Source organism: Lissotriton vulgaris, chromosome 3_1, assembly GCF_964263255.1.
Source record: "Lissotriton vulgaris chromosome 3_1, aLisVul1.2, whole genome shotgun sequence".
Lineage (NCBI taxonomy): Eukaryota > Metazoa > Chordata > Amphibia > Caudata > Salamandridae > Lissotriton > Lissotriton vulgaris.
In genome coordinates this window covers 1,605,792,097-1,605,814,520 of record NC_141689.1, presented here as the reverse complement: position 1 = coordinate 1,605,814,520, position 22,424 = coordinate 1,605,792,097, and the positions used below count along the sequence as shown (strand labels likewise).

Below are 22,424 nucleotides of genomic sequence, written 5' to 3'. Positions count from 1 at the left end.
AAAGAGGGTGGTGTATATCCTAGGTTCCTCTATTTTTAAGGATAAATCTAAGAAGCTGATAGTCTCTCTGTCATAAGTCATGGTAAACTGTCTGGCGATCTGGCATTGAGCCAAAAGGAAAAATCAATGAGGCTCAATTCACCGCCAGTCCAGATCATTAAAATGTCGTTGCTTTAACATTTCCACATTGTGATATTGTTAAGGAAGGGGTTCTCATAGTTGTAAATGTGTTCGTCTTCATATTTGTCCGTCCATGAAGAGATTTGCCAAGCTGGGAGCAAATCCAGCACCCATAGCTACTCCCTTGCATTGGAAATAGCACTCGTTTTGAAACACAAAATAGTTTCTACTCATGGCAATATCCAAGAGTTGTGTCAGAAAATCAGTAATTCACTCCATTCTAGGACCTCATGTACTACATCCAGTGCCTGATTCAGGGGTATGCTTGTGTAGAGTGAGGCAACATCCAAGGTTACTAAGAACTGTGTTTCAACATTGAATGGTTGATCTTGAACTATTTGTATAATGTGCATGGCGTCTCTAACATATGATCAAGTCGTGACCACCATAGGTCTCAGTAAGGTCTTGATATATTTATTCAAGGGCTCCAAAATGGATCTGCATCCTGAAACAATGGGTCTTCATGGCGGGGGTGTAGATATGTATGTATCTGGGGATGGTAGGTATCCAGGGATCTTTTTTATTAAGAAAGTTGTATTCTTTTTCGGTAAGAAATCCCTTGTCCAAACCTTCCTGGCTGAGTCTAAGGATCAGTTCACAAATGTCCTGTTTGGAGTCTTAAGCTTTTGATAGCTGTCCTGTACATTCAGTTGCTTCTTGATCTCTGGTATAGTAATGTAACCGGGTTTTGCGAAAAATGAAACCTGCTAGAAACAAGTACCCCATAATATATATTAACTATAATTAGAAATAGCATATTAATGTGCACCACACACAAACACAAGGGAATTTGCTTTGCTCATGTCTGCACTAATGTGAATTAATATACGAAATAACTTAAACTGTATTTGCAGTGTGCTTCAAAAGAAACAAGAGATACTGCACACATAGGCCAGATTTGCATCAGTAGTTTGCATGTTGCATCCAGCTTGAAATAATAAATAATGCCACTTGTACTCCATGCTTATGCTAGGCAACACTAATGGGGAATCATACACAGGTGGGTGGTAAACAGTGAGGGATGCAGTGTCATATAATTAATGAATGTCTATATATCATTGTTTTAGTGGAGTGAATGAAGAACCATTTCCTTATATTGTCCATTGTGAAGGGAGGGCCCTGAAAGCGAGTGAGATGGTCATGACAAAGCAGCCAGAAGCGCTGAGCACAGCAGAAGATGCCTAAAAGTTGAAAGTCATGATGCTGACTGCCCGTCAAGGGCTGTGATCGACCGTGTGAAAGGCAACAACTTCCGTGGATGCTGTCTAATTTGAATAAAAGAATGTTTAATTGCGACTTTTGTAAATTTCATGTGAAAGAACTGAGAGTTAGACAATGGGAAAGGAAGTGAAACAATAGAATAGTCAAAATTTAAGCAAAGTCAATGTGGTGTGACATCCCGCCCCCCCAACCCCAACCAATCCCTTGTCTAGCTTCATGAAATTAGCAACTAACGTGGGATGGACATGTAATCTTAGGCTGACAGGAGAGAAGAGGGGAGATGCGTCACTGTCCGTCAGTTTGCTGAGAGGCCTAGTTGTTTCCTATCCTATCCTGTTAGAGATCTTGCATTTCCTGTACACCTTGGGATCCCCCGTCATCACCTGGGCCCAGAGGAGGTTCTCCTTTAGACCTTTAGGTTTGTATTTAGCTAATAACGTTACCGGATATCAGTTTGATATTTTATCTCTGAATTCTTTTGTCTGTCCACCTATCCACTCCGTGATAAATCATTGATATGGATTATTTCAGATGAACCTATTGTCTCTTCATATATCCCTCCATTAGGTATACTACTGATTGGCATAATTATTTTGCTAAATCTTTGTTTCTAACTATATCCCCTCCTTCATTGCATAATGTCATTGCATTGTGAGTCTTTATCCATTGAAAAATATTACCTGTCATGAGATTTTGATGTTTTATTGTGACCAAATTGCAACTGAACATTAAACCTTTAATTGAGATAAAATCATTTGTTAACCTCACTGAGAGTCTGTTATTAATTTTGACTACATTTTTGGTAAATTAGTATTATCATTACCATCATCTATTCAACTAATTGGTCCATCGATCACAAAGAGGAAGAGTTGATATCAAGATTAGATATAAGACAGATGCTCCGAAAGTATCAATAAAAGAACATTGGATGTAAAGGAAACAAATTGACACCGGCGCCTCAGGGATACTGGGTGAATGTGTATGGGCCATTGTATTATGTTGACGAGTTTTAATCCCTGATCAATTATTGGTATAGGCGCTTGATCTCTTTGGTATAGTCATCAGTGTTTTGTGTAACCACTACTCCACTTTTGTCAGCAGCCTTTAATACAATATCATGATTGTTCTTCAATGTTATCAAGCTATCTCTCTCTGACTTAGTGATATTGTACTTAATGTATTCCCTTTAAGCATTGGCGAATTTTGCGAATCTGGCGTTCTCGAATTTTGCGAATTTGCGAACTCGCAATCCGCAAAATCCGCGAATTCTCGCGAATTTTTTTTTTTGTGTTCGCAAGGGTTTCTGCCAGTTCGCAAGGGTTTGGTACTAGTTCGCAATTGCGAACTTACTTGTCGGCTTGCAACGGTCGCGACCATGTTGTTTCTACGTCTGGTTCATCATCACAGCCTCCCAGCACCCTCTGTTTCACCACTGCCAACCTCTCTTTCACCCATGCCACCCTCTGTTACATCAATGCCACCCTCTAATTCATCATCACTGTAGATTATGGGGGGGAAAAGCAAGCACACCTGCCCTGCTTCAACTGACATGAATTAATTTGGGGTTAGTTTATTAATGTGTCACTGTTTTAAAATTCCAGGTCTGGCACCTGCTTCCTTATCAGTAATTTGCTTTCTGTTGCAGTGCAATTTTTTTTCCAGGACCTTTGTGGCCTACTTCTAGCTATTCTATGAGCCTGCTGTGAGGGTCAGAGCAGGGTCATACAATTGTTGCAACTAGCAACTGAACTCTGGAGGGGCCCCAGTCAGGAAGCACTACAGGGAATGGTTACTAATGATGAGTTTGAACTCTTGCACCTGCCGAGTGCTTTCAGTTTTGCAAAACTCGTTTTTCTGCAATTTCCCGGGATTCGCGGGGCACGAACATGCTCGAGATCGGATTCGGAAGCCGCAAATTCGTGCGAATATGCGATTTCTTTTTTTGCGGCGTGTTAGTTCGCAAGGTTTTGTGCGTTTTCGCGAGCCGCTTGTAGCGCAAGGCACGAAGTTACCCTTGCGGTCGTTCAAGGGCGTGGCCATCTTGTTTGCATGACGTATTTCCGTTTCCTGGTGCGAAGTGTAATCTCGCAAAGTGTGCAGCTCGCAAGTACATTTTCGCGAGTGTTCGCGAGGAACATCTCGCGCGAACTTACCCGCGCGGTCGTGAACGGGCGCGGCCATCTTGTTTCTCATTTATTGCTATGGTTCTGGACATACTTCTTGTATGCTCTCTAAATCTGTGCCATCCTTTGCTTGTTTGAAGTTTTTTTTAATCTATTTTACTTATTATCTATCCCTCTATTTTTCTAGCCCTATATTTTTGTGTTTACTGCTATTTTTTGTTAATTTTAAACTACTTTGTTAAACTCTTTTCTTTTCTTCTCTTCCCTATTCTATTTTCTTTATTCCTTTCCGCCCTGACCATGGTGAAGGGAGCTGGGAAGCATCCCGAGAAGGGGAAGGGTCCCCACCCCGTGCCCGGCTCCCGTGCGGGCGTTTGAGGGGGGAGACAGTCGCACCCCGGGAGATTTTCAGCCCGGAGGAGGTGGGCGCACTAGTGTTCTATGTACAGCGCCACCTCCCCAGGACCATAATGGCAGGCTGCAAGATCGGAGGTGGGTACGGGATGCGGGATCGCCGGAAGCGGTGGGATAAGGTGTGCCGGGCCATGTACCACCACTCTCGGGTCCGGCGCACCTACAACCAGGCCACCCACCGCTAGACGGATGTCCTGAACCGTGAACGAGATCTGCTCGACCTGCTTGGCCTCGAGATCCCCGGGCTTGGTGAGTAGTAGTAGTAGCTATTTCTTTACTACTCTGTTTTCTCCTGCTGTGTTATTATATTGCATTTTTTTTTTTTACCAAGAGCAATAATCCTGCTCATTACATTGTAGGTATATTATATTTCAAAATCTTCTGTGCATTTCAGGTGCACTGCTCTCCTTCTCAGTAGTGTTGCTGCTATGCTTATTTGTTTTCGATTTTGTGTTCATTTCATTGGCCTGTGAAATTATGTATGAGTGTAGTTTAAAGAACTGCGTAATGCTACACACTAAGGTTCATATGTTTAATTACCGGCGCATCCCTGCAAAGTAGCAGGGATGTGCCAGTAATTGTGCGCCACGCCACTATCACCCATGGTGCGCCGTATTTACAATGTGGCGCACCATGGGCCCAAAACGTCACCAAAGCATTACGCATCTGTGCCATAAGGGCGGCGCATTGCTGGAGTTGCGTCGCAACGATGGCGCACCTCCATCAATGCTCTGGGGTGCCCTATCTCCCCAATGGTGCGTCAAGCTGTACGTCTGCTTCAAGCAGGCGCAGGGTTTGAGTCACGCATCATTGTCGTTAAAGTGAGTGATTGGAATCTTGTAGATTTCCCTCAGCCACTTTTAGGATGCGTTCCTGCGCAGGAACGCCCTCCCTTGCACCGGAACGCCCCCTGATGGCGCAGGGCTTTACAACGTGATGCATCTCCCATATGCGTCACGTTGTTAATATACGCCGCACCATTGCGCCTCTTTTGTGCTGCCGCTGCATCACAAAAGTCACGCAACAATGGAGCAAAAGAGCCGCAAGGGGCTTCTAAATCAGCCCTACAGACTCAAGTCCAGTCCTTCCTTTGTACACATGGCGATAAGAAGAAATAGTGGTGGTGGATTGATAGTTTGAGTATTTTAATGACTGGTTAATGTAGTAGGAAACTTTAGTGTTGTCGCTGATCTGCAATCACGATGGACTTTGGCTGTCACTTCGCGTGCTGCGGACTGCTGCCTGCCAATCCTAGGCAAACCTTTTTAGTACTTTGTGTAGTGAGTTACATAAGAAGTTTCCAATTCGACGGTCCGCAAATCAAGCAATACTAATAACGTAGTAGACCACATGAGATTGGTCAATAATATATCCTGTTGAATAGTTGTCTATTTGCTATTTCGCCAAAATATTTTGTTAGTTCTTTTGAAATGTTTGATTTGGTTGACAAATTTCATCCATGTTTTCTGTTTTTCTTTCTTTCATGTTGTACATCAGCTTCCCCCAGGGGCAAGAGGAGGACACAGGAGGAAGAGGAGGATGAGGGTGCTGTTGAGGATGCAGGCCAGGATCGGGCAGGCGAGGGCTCCTTTGCTGGCCCCAGTAAGTTTTAATTTTAATATAGAGTACTTATTTTTTCCCAGCGTTCCTCATTCGATTTTTTCTAAATCGTCTTTGATATTCTTGTAGACTGGATCTAAATTCTTATCCTGCCTCGACTATGACTCTGTGTGTTATTACTAGATTATTCTTATTAGTCTGTCTGTGAGCTAAATAAGATTGCACATTTGGCAATTCCATTGGACTCCCATTCTAGTCAGCAATAGCTCTATGCACAGAGTGCAGTCCTCTGGGATTGTCCATAATGTCTTTTCAAGTCTTCTAAATGTTTATGCTTTGACAATTGCCAACAATAAAAAGGTGAATGACCACCAAGAAAGAATAAGATACTACTTTACTTTTGGTTTGGATAGGAGGACAATCCAATCTACTACTGTTGCAGGGACAAATCTGCACAAACAGAACTATGGACACTAAATAATGCATTGCTTAGCTTATCAATTATAATAGGTGCTGTTAGACTTTCCACATACCTCAGTGATAACAGACTTTGTAGTTGAACCCCCAATCTCCTTACTGACTAGATAGTGTGGCAGAGTCATTTAGCTCCCAAAGTCACCGATGATTATGATTATTCCCCAATGATGTCAGAGGCACCGACTCCTGCTAGCAAAAATTGCAAAACCTTTAGCTCATCCACTCTAGTCTGGAGTAACAAAAACCACAGAGTCTATTTAAGTTTAAAAGCTTTATTAAAAGTAAACACATTTATTAAAATCAAGTTTGTCATAAAAGTAAACGTTTAACTGAAAATGGAAAAGTGCTTAGTGCTGACGATTAATTGGACACATTTCTTGTGGTCGAGCCGAGCTCTCACCTGGTTTGAACTTGATCCTGCTCGTGTTCTTAGAAGTCAAGCTTCTGTCTGTTAGGAGAAAAAGTGGTGCATGTTAAAAATAAAAAGCAAGCATTCATCAGTTGTGCCAAAAAGTGCAGCAAGACAACAGCCTTCCCTGGAAAAAGGGACATTTTTACTTTAGAGTAGACAGTCACAAATTATTACATTGTATACAGTTTTTTTCACATTTCTTTCTTCCTCCTAGACCAAATATTATATAGTAGTGAGTGGTGTATTCTAACATTATTAAATGTACTTTGTAGGTGGAACATCTGGAGGCGGGGCCAGCGCGGAGGTGGTGGCGGCATTGGACGAGGAGGACAACTCTGGGGAGGAGGCGGTGCAAGTGCCGGACAAGGACATGCCTGTGAGGGATAACACGGTGGTGGCGGGCAGAGGTAAGCTATATATTCCTTACTCATTGAGATTGAAGACTGCAGAGTGTGCTTTCTGCACGGGTGTATTATAAATAAACCAGGTAGTAGCCTCCTCTAAATGTACTTCGACTTAGCTGTGAAGTTTTTGGCGAGAAGAATCCCAATCAGATCTGAGGTGAACTTGATGGATGGGATGAACGAAAAGCGAAAGAAGGGTGTAAGTAAGTGTGGAAGGACGAGAAATGTAATGATGACTGGCAAAGAAGAATGATATGTGTTTGCTTGGTCCCCGAGGTGGCTGGGAAGGAAAGAATATGGTATGGTGCATGGCTGGGCGAAGGATGAAGCAAGGATGGGAGGAAGGAGAACAGCCTGGGTGGGTGAAACAGAGACTGTATGTGTGCATATACCTTGAATGGATGGATGCCTGGATCATTAATGGTACTATCTGACTCTTAGATAGCATATGTGTATCTAGAGAGAGTAGACGGTCACTGGAGGAACTAAGTGTTACTTTGAAGAGCATGTAACACCGCTCCCGCACGTCCGTTCCAGTGTAGGAAAGGCAAGGAAAAGAAGTTGTAATTTTGTCCAAAATACTACCATGAAGAGTAGCAGTAGTTTGTATTGCAACTGCAAGCACAGCATATATCCGGTTATTACGGTGGACACTCCCTACCTCTCTTAATAACTTTGGTTTAGTAGTAGTACGTCATTCATGTGTGGGGGTATCACTGTTCACTCAATAATAAGCAAAGCACCTAAAGTCATCCCATATGTCATCAAATACATCCCATGTGAAGTGATAGATAATCAGATTATGTAGCTTCTTCATTTTCCTTTTCTAATACTCATTTGCACTGTAGGGTGAAAGCTAAATTAATTAAGCAGTAGCCCTTTTAACAGAGTATTCTCAGTGCCACCCGTAATAGAAAAGTAAGAGCTTCACCACCTGCATGTACTGGACCGGTACAGTAACGCAAGTCTGTCTCACTCACCATGGTCTGCGTCTGTTTTTCTCGGGTGCAAGTTCACTGCGCTGGCATTATGCCGGCTTGCATAAGATAACGTACCAATTTTCCTAAACAAGGGAGAAGAAGAAGAATAAGACTGGTGTACTGTCATAGTCGACTGTAATGGAAGTCCATAGTGCTCGTAGAATTTGTTCCTTAAACTCCCACTAATGTTAGAGCAAGGATGAAGAAGTCGGAGGTTACATAGATACTGTCCTCAATAGTTATGTACTGTGCTTTCAATTTGCTACTTGTACTGTGACAACTTTCTGCTCAATCATTTTGTGTTAATCGTAAGGAGCATTGGTTACAGACTATGTCTTTCTTTCTTCATGTAGTTGCTCCTTCCAAATCCAAGAGACCATCAAGGAGGAAGGAGCTGGCTCGAATGGCCCGGCAACGGAGGCTGGATGCCACTGTCGCTGAATATCGGCGGCTGGTGGCCCTGGAGGAGGAGGAGACGCAGTCTGGTACTACAACAACGTCCACTGGGACAGCTGCATCCTCCTCTGTGCGGGCTGCCAGCCAGCGCAGTGCTCCAGCGGTACGGAGCCGGGCTACCAAAGCCAAACGCCACCGCCGAGCAGCAAAGACAGCAGCTGCCCCCCACAGGATTTGCAAGGCACGCCGGCGCCGCTTATCCCTCAGACTGTCCTACCTGGAGCAGGAGGTCCTGAACTATAAGAACTTGGTGGAGGGCCTCCGCTTCGAACATGCCACCCTCCGCAAGGAGCATGATGCCCTGGCTGCTAAAGTCAACAGCACCCTGCCATAGTGTCCCTTGCCCCTTTTTTAGAGACTTTTGGGGGGTGGGAATTGGGAGTTGGGTTTTTTGGGGACTTTTGAAGGACAATCGTTGGGGTTAGGGAGGGTCTTGCGGGAGATTATTTTGTTAGGGCTATAAAAATATACTTTTTGAACCTTTATCTGACCATACCTGTTTTTTACTGCTTTTGAGTCTGGTGGGTGGGGGTTTAACAGTAAGTTTGTTTTCCTGAATAGTCCTAGGACTTTAGTAGTACTACCGTCAATCTCTCGTCTCTCCTAATACTCCATTATACTACCTCCAACCAAACGCTTATCTTACCTGTAATTTCTGTTTGAAAGTAGGGCTAGGCCCAGGGCTGGCTCCACGGGAAATGGCGATTAAGGTTGCAATCCAGGGTGGCTGAAATTTCCTCCTCATTGTGGTGGTACTAGTGGTGTGACACAGTGGCAGTTGCATGGCTATGGAAAAAAAGAAAATGAAACCTGGTTTGTCCTTACTGTAGCATTACAATGTTATGATAGAGAATATAGCAGGTGACAGTACACTAGACTACAACAGTGCCACAATGTAGCCTAACAAATGGTAAAGTATTTATAGTATAACTTGTACTTGTGTAGGATTTCTTTGACATTGGCTAATACTACAAGAAATAGTTCTGAAGCTGAGTAAGTCTAGAATATATCCTCGGATTCCTTCACCAGCCTGTTGCTATGACCTTATCCTCCCCAGCAAGTGTGTGGAATTATTGATGTCATTTAGTCACACATCAAGCAAAACCACACAACCCGGGGGGAAGAGGGTTAGGGTTTGTAAAATGGATAGGAATGGGGGTTTCTTTTTGGGTAGGTTTTGTTGAGAGAAAAAAGAAAGCACAGCATGGACAAACAATAATTGAACATAAAAGAAATTTTTGGGTACAAAGCTAACCATAATTTTTTTACGTGACATAAAGGAAGTGCATGCACTACTGAATGCATTGTTACAGAAAAGTAAGTAGTACTTTCGACAACCGTGAATGACAGAATGCGACAGTACAGGGCTACATTAAATTAGGTTTCAAAAATAGCCGAAGTAAAACCTATAGAATGGCTGTAGGGATCAATTTAGAAGCAGAGAGAGATCCAAGAAATGCAGTCACACACACTCATTGAATAAAATAATGGATACTGTATCTGTATTGTTGTAGTTGTCCTGTTGAATTTGGTAAGTAAGTTGCATGCAGCAAACAATTCCTCTTATTAACGGCACTCCTCCATTCCAGCTGACGCTTAGTCCATCAATGTTGGTGACCAGAAGACACCCTGTCCACTGCCTGCCTGGCGGATGCTGAATTGCGGCTCGCTAATGTGAAGCCTGACTCCATCCTTTTTTCCCCATTGCAGACTGAAAACCGGCCTGTAATTATTGAACGAAAAACAGCACTGATAAATAAATATAAGGTATGTATGCTGTGTAGTGCAAAAAGTCACACTTTGATTTTCCTAATAGACAGTACAACATTTTTGAAAGTGTGTACTCTGTCTGAGTCACCTTTTCAAGGATAAATAAGTATGGGCAAATTAATTTAGCGGATCTTTCCCCTCAAGCTAGGTGTACTGTAAACTGTGTTATAGAACAAAATTAGACCTTCCCAGCAGTGCTTCCACCCAGACCCTTACTAAAGCCAGTTGCAAAAATGTAGAAGACCCCCAATCAGATCTCAAAAAACGAGGCCTAGCAGAAAACTGGTGACAAAACGTACCTCGAAAGTAAAAGTAGGCCCAAATACCCCCTTACCCACCGTGGATTGTATTCAAACCACTTGCAAGCAAGCAAAAGTATCCATAGCCAGCATCGCTCCAAGACTCGAAAAACCCCCACCCAAACACATGCAATAGAAATACTGCTAACCCTAACAAGCCCTAAGTTAAGAATAGTGGCAGAGTCTTTCTTTAACTATGCCAAATCCCCCCTTTCCTACCATGGATTTTCTTCAAATGACTTGCAACCAAAATTACACATTCTCACGAGTGCTCTAAGACCCCAGAACTCAGTTGCAAAAATCTAGAACACCCCAAAACACATGCAATCCTGCTGCTAGGGCTAACCCTAACGAACCCTAAGTTACAAAAAGTGCCAAAAGGCTTTTCCTTATGGATTGTGTCCCAACCACTTCTATCCGGTATTAGACCTTCCCAGAAATGCCCCAAGACCCGCCAACCCACCCGCCAAAAAGCACAACACCCCCAAACAGCCCAAAATCAAAATCTCATACTTACAATATTTCTCGGCCTTCGGTCCAAACGCGCTGTGTAGCTAGGCCATAACTCCGGTTTACCACCACAGATTTTCTGAAAAACAAATGCAATCAAGATTAGAGTGTCCCAGCAGTGCTCCCAGACCCCGAAACCCACCCACAAACACCAGGAAGCCCCCCAAACAGGCCCCTGAAAACGCTACATTGAGCAAAATGTCAGTAATAGCAAAAAAAAAAATCAGCGTGGATTTTGTCCCAACCACTTCTATCCGGTATTAGACCTTCCCAGGAATGCCCCAAGACCCGCCAACCCACCCGCCAAAAAGCACAACACCCCCAAACAGGACAAAAGCAAAATCTCATACTTACAATATTTCTCGGCCTTCGGTCCAAACGCGCTGTGTAGCTAGGCCATAACTCCGGTTTACCACCACGGATTTCCTGAAAAGCAAATGCAATCAAGATTAGAGTGTCCCAGCAGTGCTCCCAGACCCCGAAACTCACCCACAAACAGCCAGAACCCCCCCAAAGAGCTCCTCAAAGGCAAGCAAGTCAGCAAAAACACAAAAAAATTTCCGCCTCTGATTTGGTCCAAACCACTTTTATCCGGTATTAAAGCTTCCCAGCAATGGCCCCAGAGCCGTCAACCCAGGAAAAACGAGTAGAAGACCCCCAAACAGCCAAAGAGCAAAAGTACAAAAATGGGGACTTAATCATTTTTTTGCCGATTTCCCAAATCACTCCGCGTGCGCTCTGCAGCTAGGCCCTAACTCCCCTCTGCCACCATGGATTTGCTTCAAACCTCTTGCAAAGTAAAGTATCCATAGCCAGCAGTGCTCCCAGACCCCGAAACCCACCCACAAACACCAGGAAGCCCCCCAAACAGGCCCCCGAAACGCTACATTGAGCAAAATGTCAGTAATAGCAACAAAAAAATCAGCGTGGATTTTGTCCCAGCTACTTCTATCCGGTATTAGACCTTCCCAGGAATGCCCCAAGACCCGCCAACCCACCCGCCAAAAAGCACAACACCCCCAGACAGCCCAAAAGCAAAATCTCATACTTACAATACTTCTCGGACTTCGGTCCAAACGTGCTGTGTAGCTAAGCCATAACTCCGGTTTACCACCACGGATTTTCTGAAAAGCAAATGCAATCAAGATTAGAGTGTCCCAGTAGTGCTCCCAGACCCCAAAACTCACCCACAAACAGCCGGAACCCCCCCAAAGAGCTCCTCAAAGGCAAGCAAGTCAGCAAAAACACAAAAAAATTTCCGCCTCCGATTTGGTCCAAACCACTTTTATCCGGTATTAAAGCTTCCCAGCAATGGCCCCAGAGCCGTCAACCCAGGAAAAACGAGTAGAAGACCCCCAAACAGCCAAAGAGCAAAAGTACAAAAATGGGGACTTAGTCATTTTTTTGCCAATTTCCCAAATCACTCCGCGCGCGCTCTGCAGCTAGGCCCTAACTCCCCTCTGTCACCATGGATTTGCTTCAAACCTCTTACAAAGTAAAGTATCCATAGCCAGCAGTGCTCCCAGACCTCGAAACCCACCCACAAACAACAGGAAGCCCCCCCAGCATGTACAACAATGGGATAGCTTTTCCCAAATTACAGTCCTCCTTGCTGACTGCACGCATGAAGACCTCAAAAGGACGAAGCATGCGTGTCAGGCTTTTAACTATGTCCCATTGCGCCGCACCCATCCTCAGGTCCTTCTGAGCTGTACCCTGTGTTAAGAAATAGTGATCAAGTACCGTATACTGCTCATACAGACGCTCAAGCATGTAGAAGGTTGAGTTCCAACGTGTTGCCACCTCCTGGATGAGTGCTTTCACTGGCATTCGACGTTGATGTAGCAGGCTCCTCAGATGCTTCCGGGCCTTAAAAGAATGGCTGAAATGGTTGCACATTTTTCGGCAGGTCTCCACTACCTCGTACACTGGACTGTCTTTATCACTCAAGAATTTTTTGACAACCAGGTTTATACAGTGCGCCAAACACGGCACTCTGAAATACTGACCCAGCTCCATGGCCTTAACTACATTGGCTCCATTATCCGTGGAAACATAACCAATCTGGCATTTTTTTGGGGACAGCCAGTCAAGGACCTTTGTGTTAAACTCATCCAAAATGTTTTGTGCTGTGTGACGTTTCTCCAAACCAAACATGGCTAGTGTTGCATGTTTCTGAGCAGCTTTAAAAACTTGGTCGGGGTCAATACCTGCGTTTAGCTTTGCTTTAACCCCTGAAAAAGAGACCCAGTGTGCAGTGATGCACATGTAATCAGCGCCTGCGCCACTGTTCCACATGTCTGTTGTCAGATGTATAGTGTGAACAGCACTCTTCTGCAAAGCTGCCCCAATCACCTCCAGCACATCTTCATGTAGTGCTGGAACCGCAACTCTGGCAAAATAGAACCGGCTAGGAACCTTCCATTTAGGGCAGAGCACTGCCACTAATTCTAGAAAACCAACCCCTTCTACAAAAGAAAAAGGGAGAAGGTCCAGAGCTAGCATTTTAGCCAGCTTAGTGTTATACAGACGCGTCAGTGGGTGGTTGCGTTCATATTGCGTTTCTGTAAACAACATCTTTTTAATGTTGCCCTGGACCAAGCATTTACGGGATGATGATGATATCTTCGACCCAGTTACGCTCGCTGATGAACTTTTTCGCATTGGTGTTTCACTCTCTCCCACACTCTAAGTGTGGCTCACATGGGGTGTGCTTCTGACAGGGGTACTGGGTGTAAGTGAAGTGTTTGACACGTCTTCTTCCTCCTCGTCATCATCAGATGAAACAGCATTACGTGCAATTCGGGCTTCCTTGATCGCCTGTAGGTGCGCAAACCATTTGACAGCGTGCTTTCTTTCAAGATGACCTCTCTGGCCTCCGGTACCATAGTTTGAACCAAACTTACCACGACTAACTGCCAACTTACAAATGCTACAAATGGGAAAGTTTTCCTTTTTTGGGCAAACACTAAAGAAGTCCCAAACTGCGGACTTGAAATGTCTTTGGGGGCCGGAGGAGGCGGCGATACTGGTGGTGGTGGTCCTGCTGCTAATGCCAGATGAAGTGGAGGATGTGGATTGCCGAACTTCAGTACGTTTTGCACTTTCACCACCACTAATTGAGGTCGAGGTGGATGGAGGTCCCTTCTGGCGACTAAGAAATATGGAAGCGGTAGGTGTTGGTGTACTAGTTAACTCCAATGATTGTGGTGTTTCTTCCATTGCCTCCTCGTCGACAACATCATCACGCTCAGCAGCTTCTCTGGCTAGGGTCAAAATGTCTTTTTGCTGCATGCCCGCTGGGGCTGCAGTGACCTTTATGCTGACTGCGTCGTCGTCGTGAGAGTCTTCATCAGCAGGAGTATCCGCCACTTCTTGTTGAGCCTCATCACACTCCATAACTATGAGTCTTTCGACGACCTTCCTTTTACACTTAAGTACCTTTGTCAGATCATGGTGTGCCTCACTCTCAGACGGCCGTGGTGGCACTGGTTCCCAATTTTCATCCAGTTCATCAGAAGGAGGTGGGCTTGAAGGAGATGTAGACACCCCACTTGATCTTTTCCTTGCTAGGGATGTGGAAGACAATGAATGATCATCAGGAGGAGTGGCTTCCAATGATACCTCGGCTTGATTGTCGATTTCCTGATGTGCCCCTACTTCGGGAGGAACAACTATTGTGGGCACTTGTGACCCTCCATGCACCTCTGCTTGCGCATCTCCTTGCGCTGCCTCTCCTTCCACATGTACTTGGGCTTGTACTTGCACATGTGGTTGTTGTTGCCGCTGTGGTTGTTCAACACTTGTCAGATGAGTTACAACAACCTGTGTTGATTCAGGGACATTGCTGCTACTTTCTTGCGATGGGGTCCCGTGACCAAAGGAAAACAGTTACAAATTTACACCATTTGTACTCAACAATTCAATGAAAAGAAACTCTTGAGAAGCAAAAAAGAATTTAATTCAAGATTGCAAACATCCTGTTAAATGGATAAATTACTCAAATAATACATTTTTTGATACCACAGTTTATATACAGTGTGCGTGCCCACATTCACAACAGGAAGGGAGTGACGTGAGGGAAAGTGTAGGGGGTAGGATATATGTGATCTGATTCATTCAGTGACAAGTCTTATTCAAGTATTCTAAGACAATGTACATGTGGTCCCTGACAAGCAGGGCCACCGTTATTGGCTCTAACAGAGTCCAAATTCATAAATGGTAGAGAACGGCCTAACTCCGCTGCAGCTGTAGGTGTCTAAATGGGGACCGGAGTTGGTCGTGGGTGGTGTAGTCGTCTACGTTTCGACCCAATATAAGTAGGATTCTTTTCCTTACGAAAGGGTCTTCATCAGGACAAGAAGAGTTGTGGGTGGGCAACCTCCTTTCACAAAGGGGCGATATGAGTAGACTTGAAGATTAGGTATTCTTGCTCCAAGCTGTTGGTAGATGACTCTGTTGACCCCTGTAGGGTGCCTCCCTAGTTGGGTTGAGGAAGTAAACTCTTAGTGGTGAATAGGAATTCTCACCCACTATCTACAGTATGTTAAATACAATTCGGAAGATCCTGTACACAATATATGTTAGGCCTCGCTCAGGTTTATTATGCCTTCCAGGGCTCCCATGTGTTTGTGGTAGGAGACCGTGAAAAGCCGCAGGAGATTACTGGACTGGTTATATAGATCATCGATTCTTTTAGGAGGATGCATACACGAGTTTGCACATTTCAAATGGGCTGCTGTAAAGATATGTTTTGATGCAATCACTTAACCAGTTCGTGTGCTCCTTTTTAACTGCCCCCGCCCGGGGGTCTCGAAACTTATGGGGAAACGATACTCCGATTTTGTTCACCGTCTCCTGATACAGGCGTCCGAAGTTCAAACAAAACACCTCCTATTCTGCAAATCACTGTTGCCGTTACGGATCTGTGCTGTGCGGGGGCAGTTAAAAAGGAGCACACGAACTGGTTAAGTGATTGCATCAAAACATATCTTTACAGCAGCCCATTTGAAATGTGCAAACTCGTGTATGCATCCTCCTAAAAGAATCGATGATCTATATAACCAGTCCAGTAATCTCCTGCGGCTTTTCACGGTCTCCTACCACAAACACATGGGAGCCCTGGAAGGCATAATAAACCTGAGCGAGGCCTAACATATATTGTGTACAGGATCTTCCGAATTGTATTTAACATACTGTAGATAGTGGGTGAGAATTCCTATTCACCACTAAGAGTTTACTTCCTCAACCCAACTAGGGAGGCACCCTACAGGGGTCAACAGAGTCATCTACCAACAGCTTGGAGCAAGAATACCTAATCTTCAAGTCTACTCATATCGCCCCTTTGTGAAAGGAGGTTGCCCACCCACAACTCTTCTTGTCCTGATGAAGACCCTTTCGTAAGGAAAAGAATCCTACTTATATTGGGTCGAAACGTAGACGACTACACCACCCACGACCAACTCCGGTCCCCATTTAGACACCTACAGCTGCAGCGGAGTTAGGCCGTTCTCTACCATTTATGAATTTGGACTCTGTTAGAGCCAATAACGGTGGCCCTGCTTGTCAGGGACCACATGTACATTGTCTTAGAATACTTGAATAAGACTTGTCACTGAAGGAATCAGATCACATATATCCTACCCCCTACACTTTCCCTCACGTCACTCCCTTCCTGTTGTGAATGTGGGCACGCACACTGTATATAAACTGTGGTATCAAAAAACTGTATTATTTGAGTAATTTATCCATTTAACAGGATGTTTGCAATCTTGAATTAAATTCTTTTTTGCTTCTCAAGAGTTTCTTTTCATTGAATTGTTGAGTACAAATGGTGTAAATTTGTAACTGTTTTCCTTTGGTCACGGGACCCCTTCCTTTTGTTCTAATTGTTACCCAGGTCCCTACTGACTATATTGGGTCTAACCCTGTTTCCTAAAACACTTTCTTGCGATGAGCCTACATCACTGGTCGATGGTGATTGAAGAAGTACACTGACTGCCTCTGCAGCACTCAAGGGCTTGGACTTAAGTTGGCGTGGTGGTGGTGGTGGAGGCACTGAGCCCAATGGAGCGGGGGTGCTGCTCCCAGCTTGGTCCCCAGCAGATCCCGCTGCTGCTGTAGGCGTACTTTTTTTTTTACTCCCAAAAAACGCTGCGGCCGGCACACCAGCCTCCTTGGTAACTTGCTTCTTCTGCTCCTTACTGGCAACTTTCTTGCTAGAGGAGCTACGGAGAACTTTTTTTGGGGCCATCTTCTTCAGAGCAGGGCAGAACAGCAGGTCGCAGTTGCACGAGTTGCAGAGTTGTCTGTGGCCAGACGTGACGTCGCGTGACGTTATGCTGCACACACACACTGCTGCAGGACTTCTTCCTGGCACTGGTGGTTCTCTTGAGTCTTGTGCACCTAAAAGCAATGGAAGACATAGGAACATCAGTTCAGTTATACACCCCAAAAAAATCGAAAAAATCCAGAAAAATCAGCACAATCCCATGCCCGCCATGATGTTTAAATTCAAGACACCCCACAGAAAGACTAGGCCCATGCAACACTCACTAGTCACTACCCCTGGTGAAAAGGCCACAACAACAGGCCAAAAAAACGAAAATCACAGAAAAATCAGCACAATCCCAGGCCATCCAGCCCCTCCATGATGTTTAAATTTAAGACAACCCACAGAAAGACTAGGCCCATGCAACACTCACTACCCCTAGGCATAAAGGTTGAAAACTAGGCAAAATGGTTGCAGGCCTAACAACACTGCCTGCATTCAAAATGGCCCCCTCCCTCCCAGCACATGGCCAGGGCCTGTAGCAGCACTCAAAATGGCCCCCACCCACATGGCCTGTCCCCATGAACACCCCAAAAAAATGAAAATCACAGAAAAATCAGCACAATCCCAAGCCATCCAGCCCCTCCATGATGTTTAAATTCAAGACACCCCACAGAAAGACTAGGCCCATGCAACACTCACTACCCCTGGGCATAAAGGTTGAAAACTAGGCAAAATGGTTGCAGGCCTAACAACACTGCCTGTATTCAAAATGGCCCCCTCCCTCCCAGCACATGGCCAGGGCCTGTAGCAGCACTCAAAATGGCCCCCACCCACATGGCCTGTCCCCATGAACACCCCAAAAAAACGAAAATCACAGAAAAATCAGCACAATCCCAAGCCATCCAGCCCCTCCATGATGTTTAAATTCAAGACACCCCACAGAAAGACTAGGCCCATGCAACATTCACTACCCCTGGGCATAAAGGTTGAAAACTAGGCAAAATGGTTGCAGGCCTAACAACACTGCCTGTATTCAAAATGGCCCCCTCCCTCCCAGCACATGGCCAGGGCCTGTAGCAGCACTCAAAATGGCCCCCACCCACATGGCCTGTCCCCATGAACACCTCAAAAAAACGAAAATCACAGAAAAATCTGCACAATCCCAAGCCATCCAGCCCCTCCATGATGTTTAAATTCAAGACAACCCACAGAAAGACTAGGCCCATGCAACACTTACTACCCCTGGGCATAAAGGTTGAAAAGTAGGCAAAATGGTTGCAGGCCTAACAACACTGCCTGTATTCAAAATGGCCCCCTCCCGCCCAGCACATGGCCAGGGCCTGTAGCAGCACTCAAAATGGCCCCCACCCACATGGCCTGTCCCCATGAACACCCCAAAAAACGAAAATCACAGAAAAATCAGCACAATCCCAAGCCATCCAGCCCCTCCATGATGTTTAAATTCAAGACAACCCACAGAAAGACTAGGCCCATGCAACACTCACTACCCCTGGGCATAAAGGTTGAAAACTAGGCAAAATAGTTGCAGGCCTAACAACACTGCCTGTATTCAAAATGGCCCCCTCCCTCCCAGCACATGGCCAGGGGCTGTAGCAGCACTCAAAATGGCCCTCACCCACATGGCCTGTCCACATGAACACCCCAAAAAATCGAAAAACACAGAAAAATCAGCACAATCCCAAGCAATCCAGCCCCTCCATGATGTTTAAATTCAAGACAATCCACAGAAAGACTAGGCCCATGCAACACTCACTACCCCTGGTGAAAAGGCCACAACAGGCCAAAAAAACGAAAATCACAGAAAAATCAGCACAATCCCAAGCCATCCAGCCCCTCCATGATGTTTAAATTCAAAACACCCCACAGAAAGACTCAGTGCACCCACCACTGAGTACCCCTTGGCAAAAGGCCCCAAAACAGCCCAAAAATCGAAAATTCCAAAATTGTAGTTGCAGCCACTGTAATGCCCCAAACAAACTTACTTGTGAAATTTCTAATCCAAAAGTGATTCAAAGAAAGTCAAAAAGGCCTCAAATCCAAATATCCAGCAGCATCCACAAAAAGTAATCCTTCCAGCTCCAGATCCAAATGAAAAGTGACCAGGAGATGGACAAAGCACTGGGAGGAGCCTGCTGGACAGGAACAGGAAGTTGAAGACTGTGGGGCACTTCCTTCCTCCCACCCCCCCTCCCCAAAATGGACTCCTCGCAAAAAAAGTGCAGGCAAATGTCAACCTGAGGAGTTATTCAGATAAAAATCATCATTTCCAGAAGGTTTATGCTGCTTGCTGGTGGATTTCTTGTGCAGAATTGCAAATCTTGTATTTTCGCGAGTGCGAGATTGTTGCTGCTCGCCGCATCTACAAGCTCGCAATTGCGAAGTCCCGCGATACGTGATCATGGCGTACTCGCGTTGACAAACTCTCGTTGTGCAAGTTGGCAAGCCGCGATGACGAAATCGCGCTCGCCAAATTCCCGCGGGATCCCGCAGCAAGATCCAAAATGGTGCAGCACTCGCAAAATATAGAGAAAAACAACTCGGCAAACGCTGAATGACGGTAAGTAAACGCCGCGCGCCGCAAAATTGTATCACCAAGAAAAAAAAATCCGCTGCATGCGAATTTGCGGATTTTCGGTAAATTCGCGAGTGTTCGCGGATTGCGAATTTACCGAAAATCCGCAAAATCCGCGACCGGAACGGATTTTCCGCCCATACTTAATTCCCTGTTCTTAAGTAGGTCCATGATTTCCTTAAGTACTGTCTGTTCATAGGCCACGATTGTGTGATACTAAATTTGCTGTAGGAGCGAAATTTGAGGGAGTTCTGAAATTAGTGGCTGCATTATGTAGCCCAGTAGATGGGTTCTTACCAAAATATTACCTAAGCCTGATTTTCCTGATGAACTGTTGTAACTCAGCCCTAATATTGAAAGAGTTAGGGGGTGTTGTAGAAACAAAGGAAAGGCCCATCTATGAATTATTTATTTCAAATTCATTCAAGACATTGTTTGAAAGAATTTTTTTGTGTCATAATGATAGGGTCTGTATGGTCTTGTGTTTAAAGCTCATTGTTAGGCTAGGTTTGGGTTAATAATGGTTGTGTAATTACCATCTATAGGGTTGTCTCTGAGTTTGAATTTCCCTGTTGGTCTTTTGTGGGCAAAATCTCACTCTTGTGTTCCCTCTCTGTGTGTTCCTTTCTGTATTCCACCCTCTTGCTCTGTCCCAGTTTGGATCCTGCCCACTTCCTTCGTTGGTCATCCATGTGTTGTCCCTTAAAAAAGTGGAACCACTTTTAGGGTTTTGATAGGAGGCACCTTGGTTATATCTCCGGGTAGTGTTGCTTGACCCTGCTCGTTCTGTGTCACTCTTAGATCCACTACCTATGGATCAATCAGAAAATGCAGCGAATCGTCTGGGACCTTGTCTGCCCCTATTGGTAAGGTAGCCCGGGTTATCCAGCTTAAACTAGTCTTCAGATAGATATGGGTATGTAACCTTCTTGTCGTAAGCTCTGATGTCCCTAGCTAATTTTTCTAGTTTCTTAGTTTGTGTGATAGTATTGAATTAAAATAGGGTTTTCTCTGCTTGTTCTTAAGCTTGTTTTGCATTCACTAAGGCTTTATAAACAATGATTTCTTTCTTCAGGTCCGCTATTTCCTGAGTTTGTTTTTTGACGTTTTGAAGGGCAATCTCTACACCAAGAACCATCCAATGTCTTGAGCAGTTATTGGCCACAAAGCTGAAGCCTTCCCGAAATTTTTAATATCAATAAAGATTCCTGGTTTTTCCCTAACCTGCAGTCCTTTTGGAATAATGTTTGATTGGATGTACTTTGTAAGATGATGACCATGAAATCTTGAACGTATTTTATCTCTAGAATTTCCAACTTTCTTTCTGACATAGTTTTGAGTACTTAAAGAGGTATATGAAAAAGAGAAAAAATAACAACTGAATAAGTGTGAACCCTCGCAGGTAACACCTGCACTAGTATACTTTTAACGTCAAAGGGGTGACCCTGTGTCCCTTGGAATCTGGGTATTGTTTGTATAGTCTACAAAAAGTTCAGCTGGGCGAGACCAATATCGTTTATATCATAGCATAAATGAAAACATTTCTTTTTATGTACTACTAAACTATATAAACACAAATAATATCCTGATTCACTCACAGCTTTCCAATTGTCCCACCCAAAGTCAAACAGATGTCTGCTATTGGCATATACTCATTCACATGCAGAGACCACTAAACCCGAGAGTAACTAGACTTTATTAGGAATTAAGATTTACCAAGTCCTATCCAGTGTTTGCGATAACACCTGGCCCGAATAGAACATTAAACAATGTATAAATGTATTTAATATGTGTTTTGACATGTCACAAATTTTAATGACTTAATTTTGGGCTAGTCATGACATTTTAAATGCTCTAATGCCAATACTTTTGTCAGATTTGGGGTGGGCATTTTTACCTAACACTAGTCAAGTCCACCTCTTTTGCAGTTGTACTTCCCATGATTCCCCAAAACTAGATACTTTTATTGGCATAAAACTCAAGTATGAATGATATTCAAAGTAGTGAATGGTTCCCACTATGTCTATAGAATTGTCTTCTAACCATGGACTTCATTTAGGTGTTACCAAGGGTCACAGCTGCAACCCCTGACTTGCCCCTTTTGCGGCCCCCCTTTGCGGTCCTAGCCTCAGTGGTAGCAAATAACAGTGCCAGGAACACTAGGGCAGCTCGTCCTTGTGGACATCAGTTGGAGTTCAATCTCCTTGTTTTTTGTCATTTTTTTATTACACGTGAATAACTATTCACTATGATTGCATTAAAAAATGGAGTACTATTAGCTGGAGTATGATCCTCCCTGGCAGCAGAGGTAGGTAAAAAATGCTTTCTAATGCATGTTGTGTGCATGTGTGCAGGCGAAAGTTTGTTTAAGACAGAGTGTGAGTGAGAGTTTGTATATGTGTGTGAGAGAGAGTGCATATTTGTGTGACTGTGTATCTATGTGTGTGCATGTGAGTGAACTTAACGGTCAAATGGCATGTGATGTCACTTCTGCTACTACTGGTATTTTGATGAATTGATTTTATTTCTAATAACAGTCAATTTGCAGTGCTCATTGGTTCATGTTTAATCTCACCCAGAGTGTTTGAAAGTTTGGATTTTTTTTCTGATATTAGTGGGAGTAGAGGCACATATTCTGTGTCTGGAAAGCCCTCTTGAACAGCTGCTGCACCGTGGTACACTCTATTTTCTTAATAAATATGAAGTTGTGAAGGGAGGTAGCATGCTCATTTCTGTTTGATTTATCTCGAT

The 22,424-nt window shown here is 44.3% G+C and overlaps 1 protein-coding gene across 1 annotated transcript; it reads left to right on the top strand.

Annotated features, from left to right (window-relative positions):
• The first annotated feature begins 3,994 nt into the window (after nucleotides 1-3,994).
• LOC147728236 (uncharacterized) lies at nucleotides 3,995-20,823 on the top strand. Its single transcript, XM_086963758.1, has 5 exons — nucleotides 3,995-4,016; nucleotides 5,436-5,540; nucleotides 6,660-6,794; nucleotides 8,125-8,456; nucleotides 20,749-20,823. The coding sequence occupies exons 1-5, from the start codon at nucleotides 3,995-3,997 to the stop codon at nucleotides 20,821-20,823; spliced, it is 669 nt and encodes a 222-aa protein (XP_086819884.1).
• The last annotated feature ends 1,601 nt before the right edge of the window (nucleotides 20,824-22,424 follow it).